At 37.8% G+C, this 26,094-nt stretch overlaps 1 protein-coding gene across 6 annotated transcripts in view; it reads left to right on the forward strand.

Annotated features, from left to right (window-relative positions):
- Positions 1-26,094, forward strand: part of Tmem135 (transmembrane protein 135) — a 207,130-nt gene that overhangs the window by 95,731 nt on the left and 85,305 nt on the right. Inside the window, exon 1 of one of the 6 annotated variants that reach the window (XM_059271770.1) lies at positions 5,878-5,967. The exons of the other annotated variants lie outside the window; for them this stretch is intronic. Coding sequence (XP_059127753.1) covers positions 5,899-5,967 — 69 coding nt within the window. The 5' untranslated portion in view covers positions 5,878-5,898. Of the gene's footprint in view, positions 1-5,877; positions 5,968-26,094 lie in introns of those variants that run through there. 6 annotated transcript variants of the gene reach the window in all.

The following is a 26,094-nucleotide window of genomic DNA, read 5'->3' on the forward strand; positions in this document are numbered from 1 at the left end:
TCTGGGTAATGAAGTGTTAGAAGGGCCTCAGTGAAGGTATGGATTTCTAGCTAGTTACGTAGAAAACAAACCTTGTTGTCAGCAGTCTGCATGGGATAGGCGCTGAATGTCTTCACTTTTTGACTGATCTAATGTACTAATCCTTTCTTTACTTCTCCAACAATATTATATTGAGTAAGTGGTTAGAATTTCAGTTTCATCACCCCTGCCAGACAGTGTATGGTGCCTGTTAGAATTATGTCAAACATTAAATTTAGATCCTGAATTTTCTTGTCAGACATTTTATTTTTTTTCATTTAATCTAATATAAATAACTCATAACTCATCAAGTTATATTCAGTGACTTCTCTTCTTACATTAAATGCATAGAGTTTATTTAGAAAACTTTGGTTCAGGGAAGTCCAAGGATGGAACACAGTTGGTAAAGAGAAAGTATTTAAAATGTATGTGAGTGTGTCTTTGTATACTGAAGTAATGCTCCCTGCTCCCAACTTCTCCACATTTACCCAGCTTCTCCGGGATTCCTGGGCTCCAGTGACCTTGCTGCTGTAGCCATCTGAGTAAGCTGAGGCTGCAGGTGTGCCAGACACCGTACTCATCTTTACTTTATAAAACACTCCTATTTGCTTAATTAAACTAAACTGTGTTTTTTATTTAAACACAAAAATAAATGTCTTACACTTTTTTTTTAACCCAAACCATATCTGACCAGCTATCAAGTAGTTAGGTTTTACTTCTCAGAAGTTGGAAGGATTCTTAAGATAATATCAGCTTGTTTTGATTCTAATACCAGCTTTAGGCCAGAAGACTAATAATTTCCACACAGGTAAAGCTAGTCCCAATTACTTCCCCTGAACCAGCTACCCTCTATGCTTAAACTTGAATACATGTATAAGTAAATATGGTTGTAAACATTAAAACATGCAGGCTTTGTTTTAAAATTCAGTTATTTGGATATGCAGAGAAAAGTTCCCTTTGTACAAGTGTACAAAGGAAATAATTTTGCATGTAATATTAGAATGAGTTCAGCAGTAGTAATTAAACTTTTTGATTTAAAGAAATACATGTTTATCTAGATGTGATTTTTACAATTTTGTGTGCATGTAATTTTTTCTATTGATTCTTACCTTTGTCTTCCGTAGGTGAAGTTGTATGTAGTAGCAAGTACTGTGTGATATGGTCCAGGGGAGGCAGGTCAGAAAAGAGATGTAGATTTGATAGTAAAGAGGTGCCCTTAATTTCAGACAGAAAATTATACAGACTTCCCATGACTTAGATGTATGTGAGATCAAAGCTTATGAGAAAGATTGTTTAGGTAAGTTGAATTGATGATGCGATGTTAAAAATGCTTGGATTAGTGACTTTGTGTTGGCTTTAGCACAGTAGCTGGAAGGTAGATTATAGTTGGCTGGGGAGATCATGAGAGTGGGGAGGATGAGTAGACATTGGGCAGTCTCTTTTCCGGGAAGCAACTTCTGGAAGAGAATGAAAGGCAGATAGCAAAAGAGGAAGGAAGCATGGGTTAAAAATCAAACATAAAGTCCCAGATATAATGTTCTCCTTTTCCTTTGCCTATTACTTGACATGATACACCAACAATTTCTGAATATAAATTTGCTGGATATGTATGTGTGTTTGTGGTTTTAATTTGTGTGTGTGTGTGTGTGTGTGTGTGTGTGTGTGTGTGTGTGTGTGTCTTAGGGTTTCTATTACTATGAAGAGATACCATGACCGTGGCAACTCTTACAAAGAAAAACATTTCACTGGGGCTCACTTACAGTTCTAGTCCCCTATCAACCAGGGCGGGAAGCATGGTAGCATGCAGACAGACATCATGCTGGAGAAGGAACTACATCTTGATCTACAGGCAGCAGAAGTGAATGCCACACTAGGCCTAGCTTAAACATCTGAGACTTCAAAGCCTGATTCCACAGAGACATACTTCCTCCATCAAGGCCACACCTCCTAACAGTGCCACTCTCTATGGGCCAAGCATTCAGACACAAGTTTATGGGGCTATTCCTATTCAAACCACCATAATATGTTTATGTGTAATAGTACTTCTGATGTAGCTGATGGGGATTGTCAGAGCATCAAATGTCTGAACATGGAAAGAATAATCCCAATCAGTCTTGAATTCCTTGTGATTGTATGGATGTGTAGGACTTTGTCTAAGCCCAGAGTTTCCTGTGTCAAACCACTTTACCACTGTTTCTCCACTTCTTTGTCCTAAAATATAAATGTGGGCATCGTTCATTCTGCATGTGTGGAGTTGGTGATCTGATTTAACAGTGCTAGTTTTTTTCATATGTTATGGGGTGTTCTCATAGTAAAACTTCATTTATTGCTATTTTTTGGTGATTATAGTATATATTAAATACCAGTTGTTCATTCTGAGACTATAGAAAGATGAAATGTGATGAGCACAACTTTTTAAATGCCTCATGTAATCTTGGAAGCTTGATTAGATTTTACAAATGGATTTACTAATTATGACACAGTAGAAATTACCTTCTTTGAAAGTGTACAATTTAATGATTCTTAAATTTTAATGTATTTTTTGAGAATTTCATAATAATACAATGTATTTCAATCATATTTGCCCTAAACTTCCCTTAACTCCTAACAGATTCATTTCCCACCTCCCCACTTCTTTTCAACTTTGTGTGTTTACTTTATAACCGATTGAGTTACCCATATACTTATGGGTGTGGGACCATTCAGTGGAGTATGGTCAACCTACCAGGGACAGTACTCTTAAAGAAAGCTGACTCTCCCTAACCCAGAGACCATCAACTGTCATTAGCTCCTCAGTTAGGGGTAGAGGTCTGTGAACCCATCCCATTCCATGTCCAAATGTTGCCTGGCTTCATCTTGTGCATCATCACTGCTGTGAGTTCAGCAATGCTGCCATCTTGTCCGAAAGGTACTGTTTTAGGCTGGTCTTTTTCAGCTTCTGGCTCTTGCAATCTTTCAGTCTCTTTCTCTCTGGTCCCTGAGCCTTGGGAGTAGGTAGAGTGATAGAGATGTCCCACTATGACTGAACACTCCAATGACACTTATTTTCTGCACTTTGACCAGTTAGTCTGGAGTTTCTGCATTAATCACTATCCACTACATAAGGAAAATTCTCTGATAAGTCTGAAAGTTGTGGACTCTCGGTATATATTTAGAGGACAGTTTTCTGTGTCCATTAAGTAAAATAATAGTAGCAGATTCACTCCTAGGGCCTATGATCTTCCCAACCATGGGTTCTTGGCCAGATTGATGGTGCCTGGTATGTGTTTTCTCCCATGGACCCTGTCTTATATCCAAGCAGGAAGTGGTTTCTTATTTTACAATATTCATGCAACTTTGGCCCTCTTGAGCATTTACCATTTCAGTCATTATTGTGGCTCATAGAGTTCAAGCTGGGTAAGACTGTTCATGACTATCGCTAGCTCCTAAGCCTACACAGCACCTTCTGGTACTATGAAATCTAGTTAGCAAATAAGCCTCCTGGTCAAAACAATTTGATTTCTCTGTGTGCCATGACCAAAGTGTGTGGTGTCTTTAGCAACAGGGTCTTAACATAAAGTTCTGGTGGGCAACCAAGAATAGTGGCAATAGCCAGTATCGTTTTGGGAACCTCTGGGACACCCTTAACCAACAACTTTAGCCAAAGTATTGGGCTTTTTATTTGGCACCCTAAAGTTTCTGAGAGGAACATTATCCCTTGAGTAGGATAAGTCCAGTTAAACTTTCATATGAAATATATATGATGCTTATGAATAATAGGCTTCCATATGCCCTGTAAAATCATCCTTAGTGTCAGTTGTCTCTTCCCCAGCCCCCTCCTCTGCACTGTCCCCCTTTAGTACAGTTGTGGAGTTGTGTAGCCATCATCGGATTCTCTTTGGAAAAAATGATGTCATTCTTAAAAATCCCAATTGCTGTCAATATCTCTCGGTACCCCAGGCTCAGGAAGCACTCATCCTTTTGTTGGTTGTTCTCCTTCCCACCACAAGGGGTACTGCATTCCAGCACTGACATAATCTGTCCAGTGTTAGATCAGATTGTCCACACAGAAGCGTTCTTGAATCTAAGAAACTACTCCCATTGTAGATGCCAGTTAATCACCAACCTTAGGAGATACTTGCAATTCTGATACTGTTAATTTGGAGGTTTCCACACTTTTCTTGGGTTTAGTAATCATCTAGAATGATTTGCAGAATTCACTAAACATTTTATGATTAGAGTTTTAAGGCTACATATAGGACAAGATCTGGATAGAGTTTGGGTTCTGAGCTTCTTTGCTTTATCCTGCAGGCTAAATGGGCATCACTTTATGGTAGCCACCAACTCTGATTCTCCGCTAGACAATGTTCAGAGATTTCATTATACAGGCCTGATTGACTAAATCACTGGCTGTGCAATTGACTGAACAACTCAGCCTTCAGGCTCCCTTCTGTCCTCAAATGCCCTGTTGTTCCAGCAGCTGCATCACCACTGTCATTATTGTCACTGCCATCATTACTACACTGTGCCACCACCCCAGCCACTCTCACTGCCAACACTACCACCACCACCAAGAACAACCTCATTGTAATAACAAAAACTCAAAGAATTACAGGAGTTTTTGAAGCCAAGAACAAAGTCCGAATATATCCCTTTGTACCATAATGTGTAGACTTTCTTTTTCTGTAACTATGATGAAAATTTTATAGTATGTACTTTTTTGTGTTTGACATTCTTTCTTGTAATGTTTGTGATCATTTGTATCAGGCTTTTCTTTTATATGTGATAGTATAGTATTTCATTCCATAGATATTTTACTTGTCTATTATGTATTAATGAGTGGGATGGCTAATTTTCATTGTCAACTTGAGTGGATTTAGATTCATGTAAGAAAAACACATCTGCAATGATCTGTGATGTTTCCAGAGAGGATTTACTGAGGAGAGTCTACCCTGAAGTGGGTGGCAGCATCTCATGGGCTGATGGCCTAGAATGAATAAAAGAGGAGAAAATGGAAATACGGATGAGTGTTTTAGCTGTCTCTCTGCTCTCTGATGTCCTGGAATGTGAGTCAACAGCCTCACACATTAGCCACCACTACTGAGAGCTGTTCCATCCCTTCTGCCCAGATACCCCCTTGTCTCGAACCTTGAGCCAAAACAAACCCTTCCTCCTTTAGTTGCCCCTTGTCAGGTGTTCAGTCACACAGATGAGAAAAGTAGCACATACAATGGGCATTTGGATTTTATCCAGCTTCCAGCAATCGTGAATAACAATACTAGTCATTTATATAGACGTCCCGTCTTTGTGTTGACGCTTAATGTCATCTTAGGTTAATGCTGAAGAATAGGTTTGCTAGGTCTCCAACAAAGGTGATTATGCTGTTTTGCATTCCCATGGCAATCCATACGTAGTCATGTGTGTGGGCATCCATGGCAGCATTCAGTGCTGCTGTGTTCCTTGTGGGATGTGTCATGCTATGTCATTGTGGTTAGAGCTTCTTCTCCCAGTGGCTGAAGTTGCCTGGCCTTTCTTAGTGCTTGGTCATGCGTGTGCTTTGTGAGATGCCCATCACCTTTCTTTTAATAACCTCCCTTGGGTTCATTCTCCTCAATTGTAAGAGGTGATTTTGAATTTTTATTTCAGCACAAGACATTAAAAGTAAACATAGGATTTGAATTTTTTTTCCTATTTTCTAAATAATGATCTTTGAAAAAGAAGAGTTCTAAAATTTGACAAAGATTTCATTTCTTACGTTCTTATGCATGATATTTTGATGTCATAGTCAAGAAAAATTTTACCTACTGCACGGTTACAGCATTCTTTTTTCCTCCTAAAGGATTTTTATTTCATTTTCCATTTAGGCCTGTGACCCATTTGGAGTATAATTTTGGATGCTGTATGAAGCAAAAGTGCAAGTTCACTGTTATTATCATCATCACTATTATTACTACTACCACTGCTACTCCAGTGCGTATAGCTCTCCAGTTTTACTAAGAATGCTTGTTAAAACATTGCTCACTCCCCATTCATTGCCTCGCCACCATTGTGAAGAAACAATTGACTATAATTGTCAGGGTTTGTTTCTGGAACTTTTGTGGTTCTGATCTGTAAGGTAGAGCAAGCACAGTGCTTCTCTATCCTTCGGATTACAACTAAAGTCCCTGGACAGAGTACAGAAAGTGACTGTTTGAAGTCCCTGAGACGCAATAGTAGTGGAAGGATTAGGAGGGACATCAAAGCTGGAGGGCCACTAATGCTGCTGAATTTCCACCCCACCCTCATTTAACTCTCAGCCCTGACTCCTGAGTGGCCCCCATTCTTGTTCTGCACAATGGATAGAAGAGTAAAGTGTGCAAGAGAAATCCTCTCTGTGTTCACAGTCAGAGGACTGGAAAGGATGGCCCCTCATGAGCTGCCTGGGTGGGGAATTACTGATCCTTCTTTGTTTTGTATTTTGGCTTTGTTTTTCTCTTTTCATGGAACCCTGGGGGACCCTAATCTTCAGCCTAGTCTTCTGTAATGGTGGTCCTAGTGACAATATAAGAATCAAAAATTCTAAAATATAGGATTCTTTTGCTGACAAGGGAGATTAGAAAAAGGAACTTCTGTAATTCAAAGGCCAGTGGGAGAAGATTAGTTTGGTCCTTCCTTCCTTCCTTCCTTCCTTCCTTCCTTCCTTCCTTCCTTCCTTCCCTTGGGACTGTGAAGAGGGATATGCAGTTTCAGGAAGCATATGACAGTGTGCGGAGTCAAAATGCCACATTTGCAGATAGAGAATCAAGATGGGACTGGGAGACAAAATATGGGAGAAATTCTAGAGAGAAAAGAGGTAGAATAAAAAGATGTCCTAAATCTATCTGTAAAGTACCAGACTCATTCCTGAGCTCAGCATGTGTGGAATTTATCTTAGCAAGTATGAAGTTTACAAGTTGAGTTGAAGGGTAGTCAATCCCTGGCCCTTGCTCAGTTTAGACCTTAGGAGACACATACGAGGCTGTATTAAACAGCACTGAATAGAGTTGGAGAATGAATGAACTGACATGAAATCTTAGCCTCTAAGTGTAGTTTGTGCCATTTGCTTTGAATCTGATAGAGTTGGTTGACTGCAGCAATAGTCACTGCAACATTAAGAACAAAAGCAGTAGTGAATCAAATTCTTAATATTCTTCAGCAGAATTAGTAGTGTAAAAGTGCAGTGATATCTCTAGGATGCAGACTAACGTTATTTGACATATTATTGACCAGTGAGATCATAAATTGTTTCACACGATAGACCAATTTACATATGCTATCCATGAGATGACCTTCACGTTAGAATCATAAGACAGGGTCCTTAGATGGCACTTAAAATTCTGCCATGAAGCCAGGGTAGCACTTTTGAGATGAATGCAAAGACTAGAGTTCTTAGAATGTATAAGAACCACATAGAAAATTTATAATTAAAAAGTAAAATAACTCACTGAAGTAACTAAAAATTGAGCATGTGAGTTCAGTATCAGAATGGAGATGACAAGAAAGAGTGAGTGAGTCCAAAGAAAGGTGATTAGAAATTGTGTAATCTGAGCTATAAAGGAGAGCTCTGAGACTGAATGAAGAAGCTGCACAAAGGAAAAGGTCTAACATCTGTGACATGACAAACTCAGAAAGCATACATAAAGACTGCTGCCCAAAAATATGTGGAGAAATAATGGCTGAAAACTCCCAGCGTGGCTGAAAGCCATGCAGTTACAGATTCATAAAACTCAGTGAACCTCACAAGGATAAATATCCTGTGAGTTAATTTATATGACATTCTGCAAAACAAAAACTTAATGTGGAGAGCAGATCAGTGCTTGTCAGAGAATGGAGATGACTAAGGGTTGGTTACAAAAGATAGCAAGGAGTTGGGGCTGAGGAAACTGTTTCTGGTACTGATGAAGTGGCCGTGACTGCTTGTGCTTGTTAAAGCTAATAGGAGTATACAGCAGACAGTGCATCTTCCTCTTAATAAAGTAAAACATTGAAAGATAAAATTCTTGAAAGTATTGGCAAAGAGTATTGGAACGCTTAGCTCTTAACATCTGAGGTTTTGATGATGAACAGAATTAAGGAGGCTATTTTGATATAGTTCTTTTAAGGAAAACAATCACATGGTTTATATCTCATTTCTTTCTTCTCCCTTTCCTCTCCTTTCTCTTCTTGACTTTTCCTTAAGACAACCATCTCCTTACGTTGTCTAGGTTGGTAACTCTTGCATTCAAGGAAGTCTCTTGTCTGTTTTCTGAGTATCTTGAACTACTGATGCCTACCTACACCTGGCTTGTATTTCTAGATGATGTTACAGTGTTGTTTCTTTTCCAACCAGAATGATACGATTTTAAAGAGTTGTACAGAGTCTGTTGGAAGGAGTCATAACAAGCCTTATCATTCTTGGTTGAACCTTATAAAGGGCCTAGGAAGCATTTGCCAAAAATAGACATTTAGAATAGAAATTTTATATGTAATGCGGTTTAGCCATATTGATGTGAAGTCTTTGTTTATTGTCTTTCCATCCAGCGTGCTTACTGAGTTTCTGTGCCCAAATCAAAGGTTTTACTTTCTTAATTTAAATTTATTTTATTGTTTTGCTTTTTTTATTGATTATTTTTTTTCCGTTTATTTTACATACTGACCACAGTTTCCCCTCTCTCCTCTCCTCCTTGCATGCCCCTTTTCCCATCTTCCCCTTCCTCATCCACTCCTCCTCCATCTCCATTCAAAAAGGGACAGGGCTCCCATGGGCTTGAACAAAGCATAGCACATTAAGTTGAGGCACGACCAAACTCCTCCCCCTGCATCAAGGCTGGGCAAGGTACTCCAGCATGGGGAACAGGTTCCCAAAAGCCAGCTAAGTGCCCGGGACAGGTCATGATCTAACTGCTAGGAGCCTCACAGTCAGAACAAGCAACACAACTGTCACACACATGCAGAGGGCCTAGGTTTGTCCCATGCAGGTTCCCTAAGTCCACAGTCTATGAGCTCCCAGAGCTTAGATCAGCTGTCTCTATGGGTTCTCTCATGATGATCTTGACCCCTGTGGGTCCTACATCCCTCCTCCCTTTCTTCAGCAGGACTCCTGGAGCTCAGCCTGATGCTTGGCAGTGGATCTCTGCTTTTGCTTCCATCAGTTACTGGATCAAGGCTCTTTGATGACAATTAGGGTAGACACCAATCTGATTGCAGTAGATGGCCAGTTCAGGCACCCTCTCCTATTGCTACGAGTCTTAGCTAGAGTCATCCTTGTGAATTCCTGGGCATTTCCCTGGCACCAGGTTTCTCCTTAACCCTATAATGGTTCCCTTTATCGAAGTATCTCTTTCAAGTTTTTAAATATTTTGTTGTGTATGTGGGGTGTGTGTTTATGTGTGTGTGTGTACATGAATACACCTGTGAATGTGAGCACACACACACACACACACACAGAGGCATGCACTTGCATGCTTATTCATACGTACACATGTGAGTACATGTGTGCATGTAGAGGTTGAGGTTGGATGTCTTCCTTGATCTCTCTCTGCCTTGTGTTTGAGGCAGTTTTCCATTTGAAACCAGAGCTTCAAGGCTCCCCTGATTTGTCTCCTGAGATCTGGAATTTAAAGGTAGGGTGCTGAGGTCACCGTGCATTTAAGTTGATGCTGGGGCTCCAGACTGATGTCCCCAGGCTTGGCCATCCACAGGTGATCAACACACGGAGCCATCTCCGCAGCCTCCTCATTCTCACTAATAATTGGTAGAAACAGTGCTGCCTTCATGTTGTTGTTTGATCTGTTTAAGAGGAAAAAACACAGTGTTCTCTTGTTTGTGTGTTTATTATTCTTGCTCCTGTGCTCTTGGGCCCCTTCTATATAGTGTAAGCTGTGGTAATTGTCTATGCCTGCTAAGAGAAAATGATTTAAGTCTTAGAATCTTGAGTTCACTAGGAACTGTAGAAGGTGAGAAACTGTTTGTGAGCAGGAATTTGAGTCTGTGAAGGTCTCTAACACCCTAGACATGGCAACTATTTCTATTGCTTTTCTTCTTTTGTAATGTTTGATTATGAAAATAATTTCTTTGGGCTGGAGAGATGGCTCAGAGGTTAAAAGCACTGGCTGTTCTTCCAGAGGTCATGAGTTCAATTCCCAGCAACCACATGGTGACTCACAACCATCCATAGTGAGATCTGGTGCCCTCTTCTGACCTGCAGGTGTATATGCAGACAGAACACTGTATACATAATAAATAAATAAATCTTTAAAAAAAAAAGAAAATAATTTCTTTTTGTGTTAATATAGTGGGGACATCTTCTGTTTACTACTTATTGATTATTTCACATAATGGAAGACCATATTTGCTGTAGGAAGTAGTTTCTTCTTTTTTTTTTTCTTTTTTAGAACATTGTTGTAATTTTAAACTGGCTTCCAGATGCAAGCAAATGGTAATGATGAATGACACATGACTTCCTTTCATAAATTTTGCTTAAAATAATAGTTTCATTTGTGTTTCTTTCTCTTTTAACCACTTACTGTTAAATGTTTTAAACATTTCTTTGTCAAATTGAATATTGATGTATAGATTGTAAATAAAATTGGCATTTGTTCTTGCTATAGCATTTGATGGAAAATTTCTTCCATCAAAATTTTTATGTTGCTTTTATTAGGCTTTAATTACTCTCAGTTCTATAAAATGTGGCCCTGTAGAATTGAGGCTAAGGCAGGACAACAAGAGAAAGCTACTAAGTGGGGTGGAAAACTCTAGATTCTATCTGGATTGTAGGTGCCTGATTTTTCTCAGCTGATGTAAATCACTACTCACTGGGACTGTGGCTGTTTAGATGGTCTGCACTGAAGTGAAGGGCAAGTGGAATGTAACTCCTAATAATTTCTTAATCCCTAAACTGATTTAAACCATCTTTACTCTTGTGTATTAATTGTACAGATGAATGATGTTATGATTGCATTATGCAATGTGTATAAGGTGCTTTACCATATTCACCTCTATTACCCTTCCTGGCTTCCCTCCTCATTCCTTTTCTGTCCTCAAATAGTACCTTTTACATTAGTTTCTTTAAAAAGAAATCGAGATTCCACATGGGAGAGAAAATGTGATATTTGGTTGAGTAAAAGTTTTTAAAGAAAACCCCTAACAATCAAATCATGTGACAGACCAAAATGTTTTTGACAGATTGATTTCTTAGATGATTAGAATGTAGTATATTGGGACTGAAATTTGTGAGGTGATACACTTTGTATAATAGTAACACTATTTAAAAATTCTGAGTTTAATCTTAACCATTTTTGCTTTAAGAGCATTTCTAACTAGAAAAAATTAATATATCTTTCAAATATTATAGAATCTTCTGAATTCAGGCAGCATTGTATGCTATAGTATTTTTGCTCTTGGAAAGTTATTTTAAGAAATTGAGATCTTTTCTGTTACATTTATTTTCTAGCCATTTGTGATCCAGTGAATTTATCAGAATCTTTTGAGTATTTACATGATCTCACATGTATGCTCTACCAAGAGATGTTTAGATCTCCTTTCCATGTGTTACCTGAATTTTCAGGTTATTCACCAAAGTTTTCCAAGTTTAGTGGAGTACTGCTTTAAATGTTGCTTTATGTAACATGCACAATTAATGTTCATCTTTGTTTGAGTACATGTTTTTCAGTAAGAACTCCTTAAAAGCCAGGGGATCTGACTGCTTTATATTGTTTGAAACAAAATAAATTGAATAGTGAGGTTTAGAATACTATTTAGTTTATATGTTACATGGAGTTTTTAGTGCTGGGCAAATTCCATGGTCTTTGGGTATATTTCATAGTGTCAGTGGGTCCTCTTTAGTTGTTGTGTGTATATGTGTTCCTATTTATATGTGTGCACTGTGGATGCAAACCAGCAGGAATTAGGGTCTCAGATGGTGAGGAGTTGTGTAGGAGGACCAAGGATGAGAAATAAAGAAGACAAAAGCAATTGTTGGGACCAGGAGATCTTGCATAAGCTGATGACTTATGCCAAGCAAGTTTATTAAGAAGTACAGCATTATATGTATTGTTTGCAGGGAGAAAATGGCCAAGATCAGTGGAGAGCTAAGTCAGAACAATGTTGGCAAAGAGAACATGGGATACTTTAGATAGCTGCCAATGGACTGATAACCACAGCCCAGGGGGAAGAGTTAGGGACCCGGAAGCTGCAACCTTGAATCCTGTGAGGCACTGGCTTTAGCCCCAGACCAGCCTTGCCAAATCCATTCCTGGACAAGGATACAGAGCTAAAATTTCCCTTTGTCCTTTTGTCTTGGATCAGTTTGGCTCTCCACATATTATATATGGGAAGTTATTGTACTTCCTGTGTTTATTACTTTATGTGTTAAAACTTGTAGCTTCAAGTTCTATGCCTGGGATGCAGGAGCTATTAAGTACGCCTTGTAAGCAAGCATTAGCTTTTCAGGCACTGATGTGCTCAAGATGTAGGTAATAAAATATATTGAAAGTCAATATGTCAATGTCTTTTCTGCTAAATTAACATTTTAGGTGCTATTTCCTATGTTTTGAAAGGATATGCCAGTTAATTTTTGTTATGGGATATTTTTTATTTATAAGCTATATAAGAGGATAATTATCTCAAATTCATGATAATATAGCTTTAATCATTACCATCGTATTGCCAGTGTTTTGTCCATATCCCCAGCCATATAACTAGGATATCCCCTTCAGTAATTTTGAAATCATTTGCATCACTCAAAACAGTCTGTGCTATTACATGACGAGGACGCTCCTGTGTAACAGTATAAACACTGCCATTTTCTCACATAAAACTTTTTCCCTGCCTAGGGGTAGTGGTTAGTGGTAGAACTGTGTGCTTGGTATGCCTAAGGCATGGGTTCAGTCCTTAGCACTAGAGAACAAACCAACAAAAACCTAACCACACAAACAGAAAGCACCCATAAAACCGAAGGAACACTCCACAAAGCCACAGAGCCCCCTTTCCGTGGTGTCACCACCGTGTAACCAGTGTTCATGCCGCTGTCTCTCTCGTTCTCTTTATAGTTTGTCAAAATCAGAATCCACACAAGGACCTCCAGTCCAGGTGCATAAACACATCTTAAAGTCTCACGTTCATTGCTTAGTTTCCCCTCCCTTCATCTCTTTAGCTTAGTAGAAATTCATTTATTGAAGAAATGAGACTGTAAAGTTTCTCACAGTCTGATTTTGTTGATCCCTATGGTATTTGTTGCCTTGTTTTTTGATATTGTTGTGTGTGTGTGTGTGTGTGTGTGTGTGTGTGTGTGTGTGTGTGTTTCCTGAAAGTCAATAATAGATGAAGTGGCTTGATTAAATCCAGGTGTGAGGTTTTGTTTTGTTTTTTCTCTATCCAGAAACACTTCATAGTTGGTTTTGTTTGCTTCTCCGTTGAGTTACATAATATGTAGTTGACTTTGTATGTCTTGTTAGCAGTGACTAATGACCATTCCTGTCAAGACATTTATTAGAAATGAAAAACAGAGATTTTCTTTTATTGTTTCTTTTTTTCAGTTAAACACTTGTGGAAAGGGAATCATTTCCTTTTGTTTGCCTTTCATATGGAAATATAAGAAGATTAACTCTGAGTTTTTCTCCCTTGTTTACCAGTCCTGGAAATGATGAGCTACTTCTTAAAACCCTTCAAATCTATTCAGAGTTGTCCTACAACATCATTCATAGTTGATAATTAGATTTTAGAAATGTTGTTATGAAGTTGTAGATTGGAGCGTTCTTTGTATTCAGTCTTTTGTGGTTCTTCTTGATCATTAGTTGGGCTTTCCTGGCCAGGGGATGCCTCTGTAAGTTAGGTTCTAAATCCTTATGATATGATCCTAGCAATGTTTTTGTAAGCAAGGTGTTCTGAATTCATCTTGTGTGCTTACTCAGTCATATGCCACTTTTTAGGTGAGTAGTAAGAGTTAATAGAAAGTTGTTACGTACAACAAGATGATGATTCAGTCAAGAAGCAGTGTTTACACATGATGTGTTGAAAAAATAGTTAATTCTGTATAATAGTATGAATGCTGTAATTTTATAATTTATAGTTAAATAGGTCTTAGCCAAAATAATCGTCTGTCCAGATGCTTATATATTTAGCTAAGCCAGACCTAGTGGCGCAGGCCTGTAATAGCAGCTACTTTGGAAGATAAGGCAGTTTGATTGCAAGTTCATTGGTAACCCAGGCTAGTGCTGTCTGTGAGTGGTTTTGTGTCTCCTAGGGAGATAAGTCAAATCAAGTAAGAATTGGTTCATAAAACTTCTACGCTTTATCTCATGCAGACAGTTCTTAGCTACAACAAATGTCAGAGGTTATATAGCAGAACTTCACAGAATTGCTCTGAATGTAAACAGTAATTGATCACCAGGGTTAGCAGTGCAAAGTATGTATACTAAGCCTACTAACCTGTGGCCAGGCCCTGGTTAATGAGCTCACATGAGAAGGAAGCAGGGCGTGGGGAAGTAGTTACGGTCTGTTGTGAAGCTCTGTGCTTGGATTGGAATTCTCACTGCCAGTTCTAACTGTCCCATTGAACTCACTGAGCACACTTGCCCCACCCCCCATGCTTGGGGAATCTTAACCTTTGCTACTCTAGCTTCTTAAATAACACTTTGGCTTTGAGCTGTATTAGATTGTGGTTTGTTGTTACAAGTGTAGTAAGACTGACCAAATACTCTGAGTGTGAGTGTGCTTGTGCGTGTCTTTATTTCATGTTTAATTTACTTTGCTCTTGAAGTATTTTGTGTTGATTCTTTTGATGGCATTTATAATTCTAGATTTCAAAGATTGTAACATTTTTTTTCAACCAGACTATAAAATTGTTTTGAAAAATATCTAGCCACCAAAATGTCTAGCTGTTTCAGCAACTCCTTTTTTTGATTAAAAAAGCAAATCACATTCCTCCACCCTTCTTGACCTAGATAACAAATGTTACCTTCTCTTCTGTGTTGCTTTTGTTTTAATTACCTTCATCTTATCCCCCTAACGGTTTCCATCACATTGTTGAAGTTATTGAAATCAGCTACTTGACAAAGTTTCAAAGTGCATGGAAATGTGTAAGGTGAAATATGTTAATTGCCTTTGTTTCTTCTCTCATCCTCTCCCTTCAGACTGAAAACACTGTTGACGGTGTGCGCTTGTATTCACCTGAACTGTTTTTATTTTCCTCTTTACATATATGCATACATTTATGTCACTGTAAAAATGTGTGTTTTAATAATTATTAAAATGAGCACAGAGTCTTCATAATATAATTTTTTCATATGAAATGAATCAAGAATATCTTTCCAGGTACTGTATGTGTCAATACACCATAAATTATTTGTTCATTCTGTTACGGTGAACATTTGGGTTATCTGAAATATTTTATTTTTTCAGTAATATTAAAATTAATACTCGTATGCATTTACTCATAGGTACTTTTGTATATTCTTAGGTGGAATAGATATCTGGAAGAAGAATTGCTAGGTCAAGGGCTGTGGATACCTTAAAAAAAACTGATATGGCAAAGTGCCATTCTAAGAGTTAAGCGCATATCATCATTCTTTTTTTTTTAAATTCCCTTATCAACACTAGCACTCTTGATTCTTTTAATAGTTTGAAAAATGCTATTTTTCCCTGTTTTCATTCAAGTTTTTTGGTTTTCTGAATTATATTTCTGATTTTTGACATTGTGAAACATTCAGAAAATAAAAGTTATAGTTGCTAATTCTGATGAAAAAAAAAAACCGTGAACATATAATCATGATAAAGCCCCTTGATGAGCAGGGAGCCTTCTGTCTGTTATTTTAGGATTTATTTCTATTCTCATGTACTTTGAACCTGACACATTCATGCAAAGTATGAAAATTATGCCATATTTGCTAAACCGGAGAACTTTAGGATTTATGTTGAGTTTGTGATTTTGCAAGATTAATAATAGTGATAAAGTAAGAAATGCATAATATATCTTCAGAATTTGATAAAGTGTAATAGACTAGCTGTTCTTTTTTTTTTTTTTTTTTTTTTGAAAACACTTGTGGTCCTATTTGAAGGTTGTTTAAGATAGAGAGATGATCTGTTCTCTAGGACAGGGTACATGCCTTCCACTGTTTGTGCTTCACTCAATCTGCAGTCGTCTTTACAGTGAGTTTGGTGTAGTCTGTTTATCGTCAAATATAACATATCGGACATTCAAATTTGCTTTGTATAAATTCAGTAATCATGTGTTTAAAATTTCAAATGTGAAGAAATGACATTTGAATTAATTGTATTTCATGGAAATATTGCTAACTTTCTTGGAAATCAAGTGATTATTTTTGTGAAGTATTTTATAGTCAGTTTCAAGACTTGACCAGTTAATAACCCTGGCTGCTTTGAAATATTCAGATATTTTCAATACTGTTTTTCCTATATTGCTTATGGTGTGCTCAAGAAATTCACAGCAATCCTATATGCTTTCTTGGTGCTCTGAACTCAGGTCCCCAACCTAGCTTAGCAGGCACTTTACTCAGGAGACATCCCTAGCCCCAGGTTGCCATATTTAGGTTTGCTGTGGCAGGAAGCATTTTTGAATTTCAGACTAGGTTATTAGGGTTGTATACTATAAACTGGTCCAAAGGTCAAGGAGAGATTAGTAGATGTAAAGTCAGTGTTTCCTTTTAAAATCAGTTGCAAAGAACAGGGAACTGCTCTTATAGTAACTTTGAATATAGTGAGAAGTGTATTACAAAACCTTCGTATGTTTTTGTTTCCTGACCTTGTCAGATAGGACCAAAATTGATTTATTCCTCAAATGCTTTCATGCTTGTTTGAAGATATATCTACAGTTCAAAGCTCTTACTACTTACTGATAAACATGATCTCCATCTTTGGGAATTCTGTCACTACTGAATTCCAATGCATCCTTGGCTCTGTCCGTGAAGATGTTATAGATTATGCCATGTAAAATAGAAAATTACGGTACAGACTGATGGGGAAGAGAGAAGTGAAAGAGCAGGTTTTAATAAGAATCAAGTAAGCTTTCTTTCTTTCTTTTTTTTTTTTTTTGGTGGTGAGTTAGTATTTTGAAAACTTGCCATTTAACAAATACATAGAAATAAATCTTTTTGAGTAAGGAGGACAGTGTTAAGGAGAGTCAGGGTTCTAATGAGATTGCAGACCAAACTCTTGGCCAAGGTTGTAATCAAGGCTTGATTGGAGTTGGTTTTGGCTTCTAAAATGCCTTCTCATAGCTAACAGAAGGCTCTTAGTTCTTTACCAGTTGTTGTAGGAGGCCTATTTTTCTTAACAGTGTTAAACTGGCCACAGATTTGTCTTAATGTGTCAACCAGAGCTCAGCGATTCTGCTAGTCTCACTGGCCAGCTTGCTCTGGGGATCCCTTGTCTCTGTCTTCTGAGACTGGAATTACAGCAAGGCTGCTTTGCCCACCCGCTGTGTATTGCCTTCTGGGGATCTGAACTCCTTCCAGCCCCTATGGAGGCTTGCCCTGGAAGTCCTATAGCACCTGAGTCCTTTCAGCCCCAGGCAGACTCTTAAATAAACATTTTGGTTTTAGGTTTCCACTGTTCGTCATTTCTTGGTGAAATATTATAGTCCGTTATTAAGACTGGGTGATAAACCACAGTGGCGAGAACATGCCTCATGCTTGAGTCTAATGCATACTCAAAACTGGGCTGTGGTAGAGAGACTAAATGTTTAAGAAACATTTAGGAGCTATTAGGAATGTTTAAGAGAGTTTTTCTTTACAGTTCTCCTGGATTAAGGTATGGATGATTAAATAGTTTGGCCTCTGTTAATTTTCTTTTAAATTGATACAGGTTTTTAGACACCCCCACCCTACATGTGCATGTACGTATACATATTTGTCTTTGTTTTCTGAGAGAGGGTCTCATGTAGATCAGGCTGACCCTGAATTTGTTATGTACAGAGGCTGGCCTTAAACTTTTCCAGTGCTGGGCTTTTCATGTGCATCACCTTGCCTGGCTTCAGGTTTTCTTATTACTCCATCTTACCATTTTCTTTTTCTCATAGGATAGGAAGGCCAATACAAACTCTCATTCTGTTTTTTTTTTTTAATTTTGTAAAATACTCTAAATTAGTTAAGCATATCTTAAGGTTTTTGTGTGTGTGTGATTTTAAAAAAAGTTGTTAAAATAGTTTTTTCTCATTTTACTGAGTGAGAAAGGGACTTGTGACTTTACATTGAAAGAAACATCTTTCTTTTTGGAAGTTAAGTTAAATGTAGACCATTGTTGAAGGAAGCCTTGGGAAAGCTGCTGTTTCTTGCACATGTTCTTAAAATCACCATTGTCCTGCCAGAAGACAGCTGTCACCTGTGGCTTACCCAGCAGATATTGTCCCTGCTTGCTGAAGTCTGAAGTGTCTTAGTCCAGTTAACTGTATACTGTGGTGCAGAATTTAACTTCTCATACCCGTTAGCATGAAATAGCTCCGTACTTTTCCCTACTGGAATAGATGAGGTCATTGCCACTAATTTTTTAAAATATTCTTTATTTTTTGAGAATTTTATGTGAGCGCTATGTTGACATTATTCCCCTCCAATTTCTCTCCCCATCCCCCGTTCCTTCTCAATTTCCTGGCCTCTTATTCTTTAAGTATTATTGTTACATACATAGAAAGTTGTAAATACTTCATGCTGAGTTCATTTAATGTTACTTATATGTATTTAGGGCTGACCTTTTGAGATAGCAGATCCCTAATAAGACTGATTTCCCTTTCTCAGCAACCGTTAATTAGCTGTAGCTTAGAGAAACGCAAATTAAAACTATGTTGCAGTTTCATGGTACCATTATTAATGGCTAAAATTAATAAAAAACAAACCAGACAATAAATGTTGGTGAGGATGTAAGGAAGGGGACCCTCACTTAACTGTTGGTGGGATTGTAAACTCATTTAGCCTTTGTGGAAGTTAGAGTGGAGTTTCCAAAAGCTAAAAATAGGTTACCATGTGAGCCAGTGATACCACTTCTCTGCACATGCCTAAAGATTTGGGGGATGTGGGGTGGCTTGGGAGGGAGGGCTGGGAGATGGGAGGAGGGAGGACGTGGGATCTGTGGGTGGTATGTACAGTGAGTAGAAAATTTCTTAATAAAGAAAAATGGAAAAAAAAGAAATAAATGCAAAATAAAGATTTGGTGAGAGAGAAAAAAAGAATTGATCCTACTGTATATACTCAGCCGTGTACGTTGTGCTTTGTTAACTATTGGCTTCTAGAATTCACTTTCTTGTACATGTTATAGTTCTACTTTCTTATTATTTTGTAATTCTTTTTAGGTGTGCTGACTAGTTTATTTCATCTTATCACAAGCTAGAGTCACTGGAGAAGAGGGAATCTCAGTTGAGAAAAAGTCCTCATAAGATCTGGCTGAAGGCAAGCCTGTAGGGCATTTTCTTAATTAGTGACTGATGGGGGAGGGCCCAGTCCATTGTGGGTGATGCCACCCCAGGGATGGTGGTCCTGGGTTCTGAAAGAAAGCAGGCTGAGCAAGCCAAGAGGAACAAGACAATCAGCAGCATGCCTCCATGGCCTCTGCCTAAGCTCCTGCCTTCAGGTTTCTGCCCTGCTGGAAGTCCTGTTCTGACTTCCTTAGATGATGAACTGTGATGTGGAAGTGTAAGCTGAATAAACCCTTTCCTCTCCAAGTTGCTTTGGTCATGATGTTTCGTCACAGCAAAGTAATCCTAACTAAGACAATGGGATTCTTACCCTATTGCCTAGGATAGACTCAAAATCCTAGGTTCAAATGATACTCTTGCCTCAGCTTTCTGATCAGCCCACTTGCTTATTTCAGTCCATATTCAGTACACACATTTCAGTGCACACATACTTTTGTGTGTATTTTTGTCTGTATATACCACTCAGTTGTACGTACAGAAAGCTTAGATAAAGTTAGTTTCTAGTAGTCTTTGTGTGGCTACAAGCACAGACAGGAAGCATGGAGGGAAGTCAAACTAGTGTGTTTAGAGCCAAAGCACACAGATCTAAACAGGTGTCTCCTACTTTGCAGCATTTGATCATCTGTGATACATAGCAAGTTATATGTGGCCAGCGTAATTGGGGCTGGACCTTGCCAGTATTGTTCAGTTTGGTTTTTAAAAACAAACAATGCCATCTGACTGGAGTTTGAATTATACTTTAAAATAGTCTTAGGACACAATGTTTGTTTTTTCATTTGTCCTTTCCCCCTTCTTTTTCTTTTTGAATATGATCGATCAGAATGATTATGATATATATGATACATATATAATATCTATTTATATTTGAAGGAAATTTGCTAAAGTCTAAGTTTTAATTGAAATTAAGATGGAAACATTGGGTCTAGAGTGTCTCAGTCAGTAAAGAACTTGCATGTAAACATGAAGACCTGAACTCCCCCAGTGCTGGATAAGCAGACAGGAGGATCCCTGGGCCTTGCTGGCTAGCTACTGTAGCGGAATCAGTAAGCACTAGGTTCAGTAGAGATGCTGATTCAGTAAATAAAGTGGAAAGGCAATTGAGGAAGGCACCCTATAATGCCCTCTGATCTCCACATACAATCGCGCACGCACGCGCACGCACGCACACACACACACACACACACATCCACTTTTACTAGCCACATATGTGCATGTGCACAGATACACACCCTTGCATATAAATAAGTGAATAAAACAGAAACACGAATGTCTTTGCAACATGCCAAATGCAAGTACAACCCTGAAATTTGTGAGGGGTTTATTTTTTTCGCTGAATGTCTGTTTTTTCCTTCCCCCCTCTCCTTCCTCTTTCTCTTCTCCTTCTGAGTGCGGTTTGTCAGATGATAAGTTTAGAAGTCATTTTCCTGCTTGCACAGAAATACTTATTTTCACATGTCTGTTACTGACAGCCTGTAGCTGCATGGAGTGTGCCCCTTAAAGTTAATGTTCTTTAGTGTTGAAGTTGAGTAAGATTAGAAGACATTTCAAAAATGTAGGACATTTGCCTGATATTATTATTGAAATATTGTCAAACAGCTTTCATTATCTGCACAAGTTATCTTATGGCTCTCAAAGGCTTTGTAGACTGATACTGTTTTATTGGTTAGAATTATTATTAAAGAAAATAATTTTCAAAATTTCCCTTTGTGGTTTTGGTTGGAGGATAAAATCATGTTAAATGAATACTTGTGGCAATGTTTTGAATAATGTTTAGGAATTTTTTCAGTTAAAAAGTTGTAACTTTAAGCATATTTTGCAGTGATGAATTTTTTTTTCTTTTACAAATTATTACCTTAAATACTAGGTTAATGTTACAGATTTTGAACAAACTGAACACTACTAAACTTACATTATCATTTAAAAAACATACTTAAAAAACATCTGCACAGTAGTTGATTTATTTCTGGAACATTCTGAGGAAGTAAATTAAAGAACTATAAAGTCACCAAAGTTCATGTTTGATTATTTCAGACTGTGCAGCCTTCTGTCTTAGAAGTTGATGTTAGTTTATACCAGTCTGAGTGCTGTTGGGAGGATGTTTGCTTTCTTCTTTTCGATGCTGTAGATTAACTGTTTTTTAGGGAATTTGATAGGGAACCTGAAACCCAGGCTTCTAAAAGATCTCTCTGTCAGAAAGAATTTTCCAAATACAGTTAGCCACTGATTCAGTTTCTTGTGTTTTAGATAAGATCTCCAATTGAGTTAAATTTCCAGTAAAGTCTGACCTTTCAGACTTTAATGCATAATCCTTTATTTGGAAATACAGTATTCTCTAGGCCTTTAAAATATGAAGAAGAAATTGAAAAATATTATTTTGGATTAATTTAAATTACTTTATGAACATATTTTGGGAAATATATTAACTTTGGTTAAATATTGGTGACTATTATCAATGAGAGATTTGCATCCTTAAAGAGGTATTGATGCATGGCAGTTCTCCAAACTGAAAATTTAGTAAAATTTACTTGCAATCCCCAAAGAGCAGACATAGTTTTTTTTTTTCTTTTTTAAGACTTAGGTCTTTAGACAAACAAAATTTTTACATTTGTTAATAGTTAATAATAATTTGTTAATAGAAGTGCAACAGTTATGTGAGTCTGTAGTCTTTTTTAATGTAAAAAAATTCCAATTCATTTTAAGTGGGAAAGGATTTGATTTTTCTACAGACTATTATTAAATAGTATAACGAGAAAATTCCTTTGTTGTGTTTTTCCATAAGACCCAAGTCACTGTTTCCTCAAGCTGTAGAATAGCTAAATATTTGTGTATTGGAGTCACGATCGGAGATGGTGTCCTGTAATTTGACATTTTGATAGAGAGCCATCTCTGGGTTACTAAGTATAACTTGTTAAAGTTTTCTATTGATGGCATGTAGATTACCTTATGACTATATTTGCCAATTCTACTGCACTTTTAGTGTTTTGTGCCTCATTTGTGGCATGTTTTAATGTCCAGTTTGGTCAAACTGGCAGTTAGAGCTGTAGGGTTAGCATGGCTCTAAACATGAACTCTGAGTTCATATTTAATTATTTAAAATATTTGAAACAAATTGACTTATCTGGGTTCTTATAACTCTAATACTAATTCAAGAGAAAAACATGTAAGAATCATTTATATATTATCAGAGAAGAAAATGGGCATTTGACCTTATGGGGAAATCAGTAAACCATAAATTAACTGTTTCAGAATCTATTTAAAAATGTTTTGTTACTTATTTTTATTGGGCTACCTCTTTTTAATGTGTGGAAAGAGTGTCATACAGTAGAGCAGGAACTATGTGATCCTTGCAAATATTTAATGTTTAGGGAAAAGCAAACGATGACAAAGCCAAGTGAGTGTGGTGCTTTCTGATCGGCAGGCATCGGCTGCCTCAGTTTATGTGGTTGGCCTGTGCTTTCGTTCTTGCTCTCCATTCCTTCCTCTGCTGTCCCCATTCTCTTTTCTTCTCCCCTTTTTTCTTCTCTCACTTCTTTCCTTCATTTTCCTTCTTTTCTGCTTTTGCTTTGGCCCCTAAATGCAGCAAATTATTGAAGGCACCATATGAAGGCACTGTATCAGATAGTAGGGAGAAGAGGGTTTTTCTTTTTATTGAGTTTATTTTTATGTTTTCTTGACATAGCGTTTCTCTAGAACTGTCCTAGAACTCGCTATGTAGACCAGGCTGGGCTTAGACTCACAGAGATCCACCTGCCTCTGCCTCCTGAGTGCTGTAATTTAAAGTTGTATGCAACTATGCTCAGCAAGTAATACAGTTTTAAAAGATTCCTAGAGATGAGTATTTCATTGACTTCCTAGGTTTTTTAAAAAAATACCTTTAACAGATATTTCCATATTTATCTGTTTATTGTAATAGGCCCCAGGGATTTCCTTGCTCTCAAGAAGTACATACTTTACATCTTGTAATACTACAGTGATGTGTAAAACATCAAAGGAATATAGAGAACAAATCATCTTAGAATTGGAAGAGTATTTCTAATGGATCAACAGGTAAAGACATTTGCTGCCATGTCTGATCCTTGGATCTCAGGTGGTGAGAGGAAAGAGGACCTTGTAGCTGGAGAACTTTTCTCCAGCTCCCACCACCAAGTCCTACCAGTCCCAGAGCCCACTTATAAAATAAACACACAGACTCTTACATTATTTAAACTGCTTGGCCATTAGCTCAGGCCTATCATTGTCTAGCTCTCACTCTTATATTCAGCCCATTTCTATTAATCTTTACTTTGCCACGTGGCTCGTGGCTTACCGGTACTTTACATCTTCCTTGTCTTGGCAGTGGCTCCAGCCGGTCTCTCTTTCCTTCCTCCTTCCTCAATTCTCCTCTCTCCTTGTCCCGCCTATACTTCCTGCCTGGTCACTGGCCAATCAGTGCTTTATTTATATAGAGCAATATCCACAGCAGGACCTACTCCAGCAATCTGTCCTCTGCTCTCCATATGCCTGTGTGTTCATGTATGCCTAGTCTAGGCATATCTGTGTGGTGAACATTTATCATTTATGGTAAACCTTACAAATGTCCTACCTACATTTTGACACTCCTCACTCCTAACCTTAAAGCTTCTCCACTTTTCAGAGCAAAACTAAAGACCGGGGTGGATTGAGAAGCAGAATTTATTTAAATACTTAAAAGCCTGACACATTTTGACTTTTATCTGGTCCTTCCATTTTTTTAAGTAACTTAATCTAGGCAGCAATTTCTTGGTACTAATAAGATATATAGAATCAGTCCTAAAAATGCTGCAAATGGCTAACAATGGACAATCATGATAAAATAGGCAAATTATTTGGCTAAGGACAAATAATTAGGAAGGGAATTAGAATTTTAAGACAGGAATTCTAGCCAAGTACTAGCAATGCATATGTTTATTTACTTATCTCTATTTATTTGTTTGTCTTTTTTTACCCACAATGCAATGTCCAAAAGTCAGATTCTGAAGTTAGTAGCAATTCTAAAAGTCTTTATAACTCTGTCAACATAATAACCAGAGAATGCAGGAAACAATAAGTAACGTAGTGATCCTCCTTAAGTTTATACTAAACCTCTGCACCAGCAGAGTAGAGAGCAGGTGGCAGTTTTTACAGATATTGACCCTAGAATGCTTTACAAGAAAAGTGTAGGTTATTTAGGATCACTTAAAGTCATGCCTTATTTGAAAACACATATGAAGACTTAGGTAATGAAAATGCTATTATTTACTCCATTAAGAGTCTGTGTCTAAACTCTGCAAGTGGACCTAAACTATTGTTTTAAATCATAGCAAGATGAAAGTCTTTGCAATAAGACGTATTTCCATCAGCATGTATGGCTAATTTTACGAGAGAAATAAAACTTACATGTGTATGTGTTCCATGTATGGTAATTGTCTTTGTTTTTAAAATCTGTCCTCATTGTAATCATTTACCACACAATGTGATCCTTCTGTGTCTGTGTATTTTTCTCAGTAAAAGCATCATTTCACACAAGCTTTGGAGTGCTAGCACTGCTTTGTTCTATTTTCTATATTTGACAAAAAAAAAAAAAATAGCCGGGCGGTGGTGGCGCACGCCTTTAATCCCAGCACTCGTGAGGCAGAGCCAGGCGGATCTCTGTGAGTTCGAGGCCAGCCTGGGCTTCCAAGTGAGTCCCAGGAAAGGCGCAAAGCTACACAGAGAAACCCTGTCTCGAAAAACCAAATAAACAAACAAACAAACAAACAAACAAATAAATAAATAAATAATAGAAGTCAATGCAAACCCCTTTTGGGAGAAATTAATTTGTAATTTAGTTCTCCAAGGGCTTTGAGTCCTGTATCACATTTCCTGTAGGCACGGGTGTCTTTATTTTGATGGTGTAATACACTGTTAATGTAAATAACTCTTCATTTTCATTCCTACTCTGGTGAAGGAGGGAGAATACGACCTCAAGCTCTCTGTTTCCAAGCATGATCCTTATTCTGTTATTTCGACTTTTGCTGAAATGCTGTAACATTATCACCGGGAATTTGGCTTAGACTAGATAATGTACTTTAAATTGCTTTTTCAAAGAGCTATGCATAGAAGGGACATGTTCAGTCTAAACTGCACTCAGTGCTCTGGCTAGAATGGGCTTCCTTTTCCCTTTCTAATTATTTGCCTTTAGTTGAAGAACTTGCTTTTTTTTTCAGCATTGAAGACAGAAATTTCTTAAGTCTAGACACTGGGACCTCCTCGTGCGTGCTGTTACAAGTGGTTTAACGTTTCTGAATAGGGCAGGTTAGAGGGAGTGTCAAATGATGGGAACCTCCTTACACTGGCCTCTTTGAGACAGTGCATTCATGTCAAAACTAATCTAGTGCAGCTGCAGGATTAATTGTGTGGAGAAGCTATAAACATAGAGAGCTGTGACCCCTACTCAGAGCTCTGTTTCCTGTGCAAGCATCCACTTCGGAATTGCTGTGAACTTGACTGAACAATCATTTATCCAATAGAGTATACAGTAGTAGTACAGAGAAATTAGCTAGCTTGTAGGGCATGACTTCTGAGGCCTTGAACAAATTGGAATCCACCTAAGTAAATGAGGATAGAAAAGAAAAGAACTTCGGTTTTTAAGCCATGAGAGAAATTTGCTGTTTTTAACATTTGAATCCTCCTTTGGCCCTTTT

The sequence above is a fragment of the Peromyscus eremicus genome, chromosome 1 (genome assembly GCF_949786415.1).
Source record: "Peromyscus eremicus chromosome 1, PerEre_H2_v1, whole genome shotgun sequence".
Classification (NCBI taxonomy): Eukaryota; Metazoa; Chordata; class Mammalia; order Rodentia; family Cricetidae; genus Peromyscus; species Peromyscus eremicus.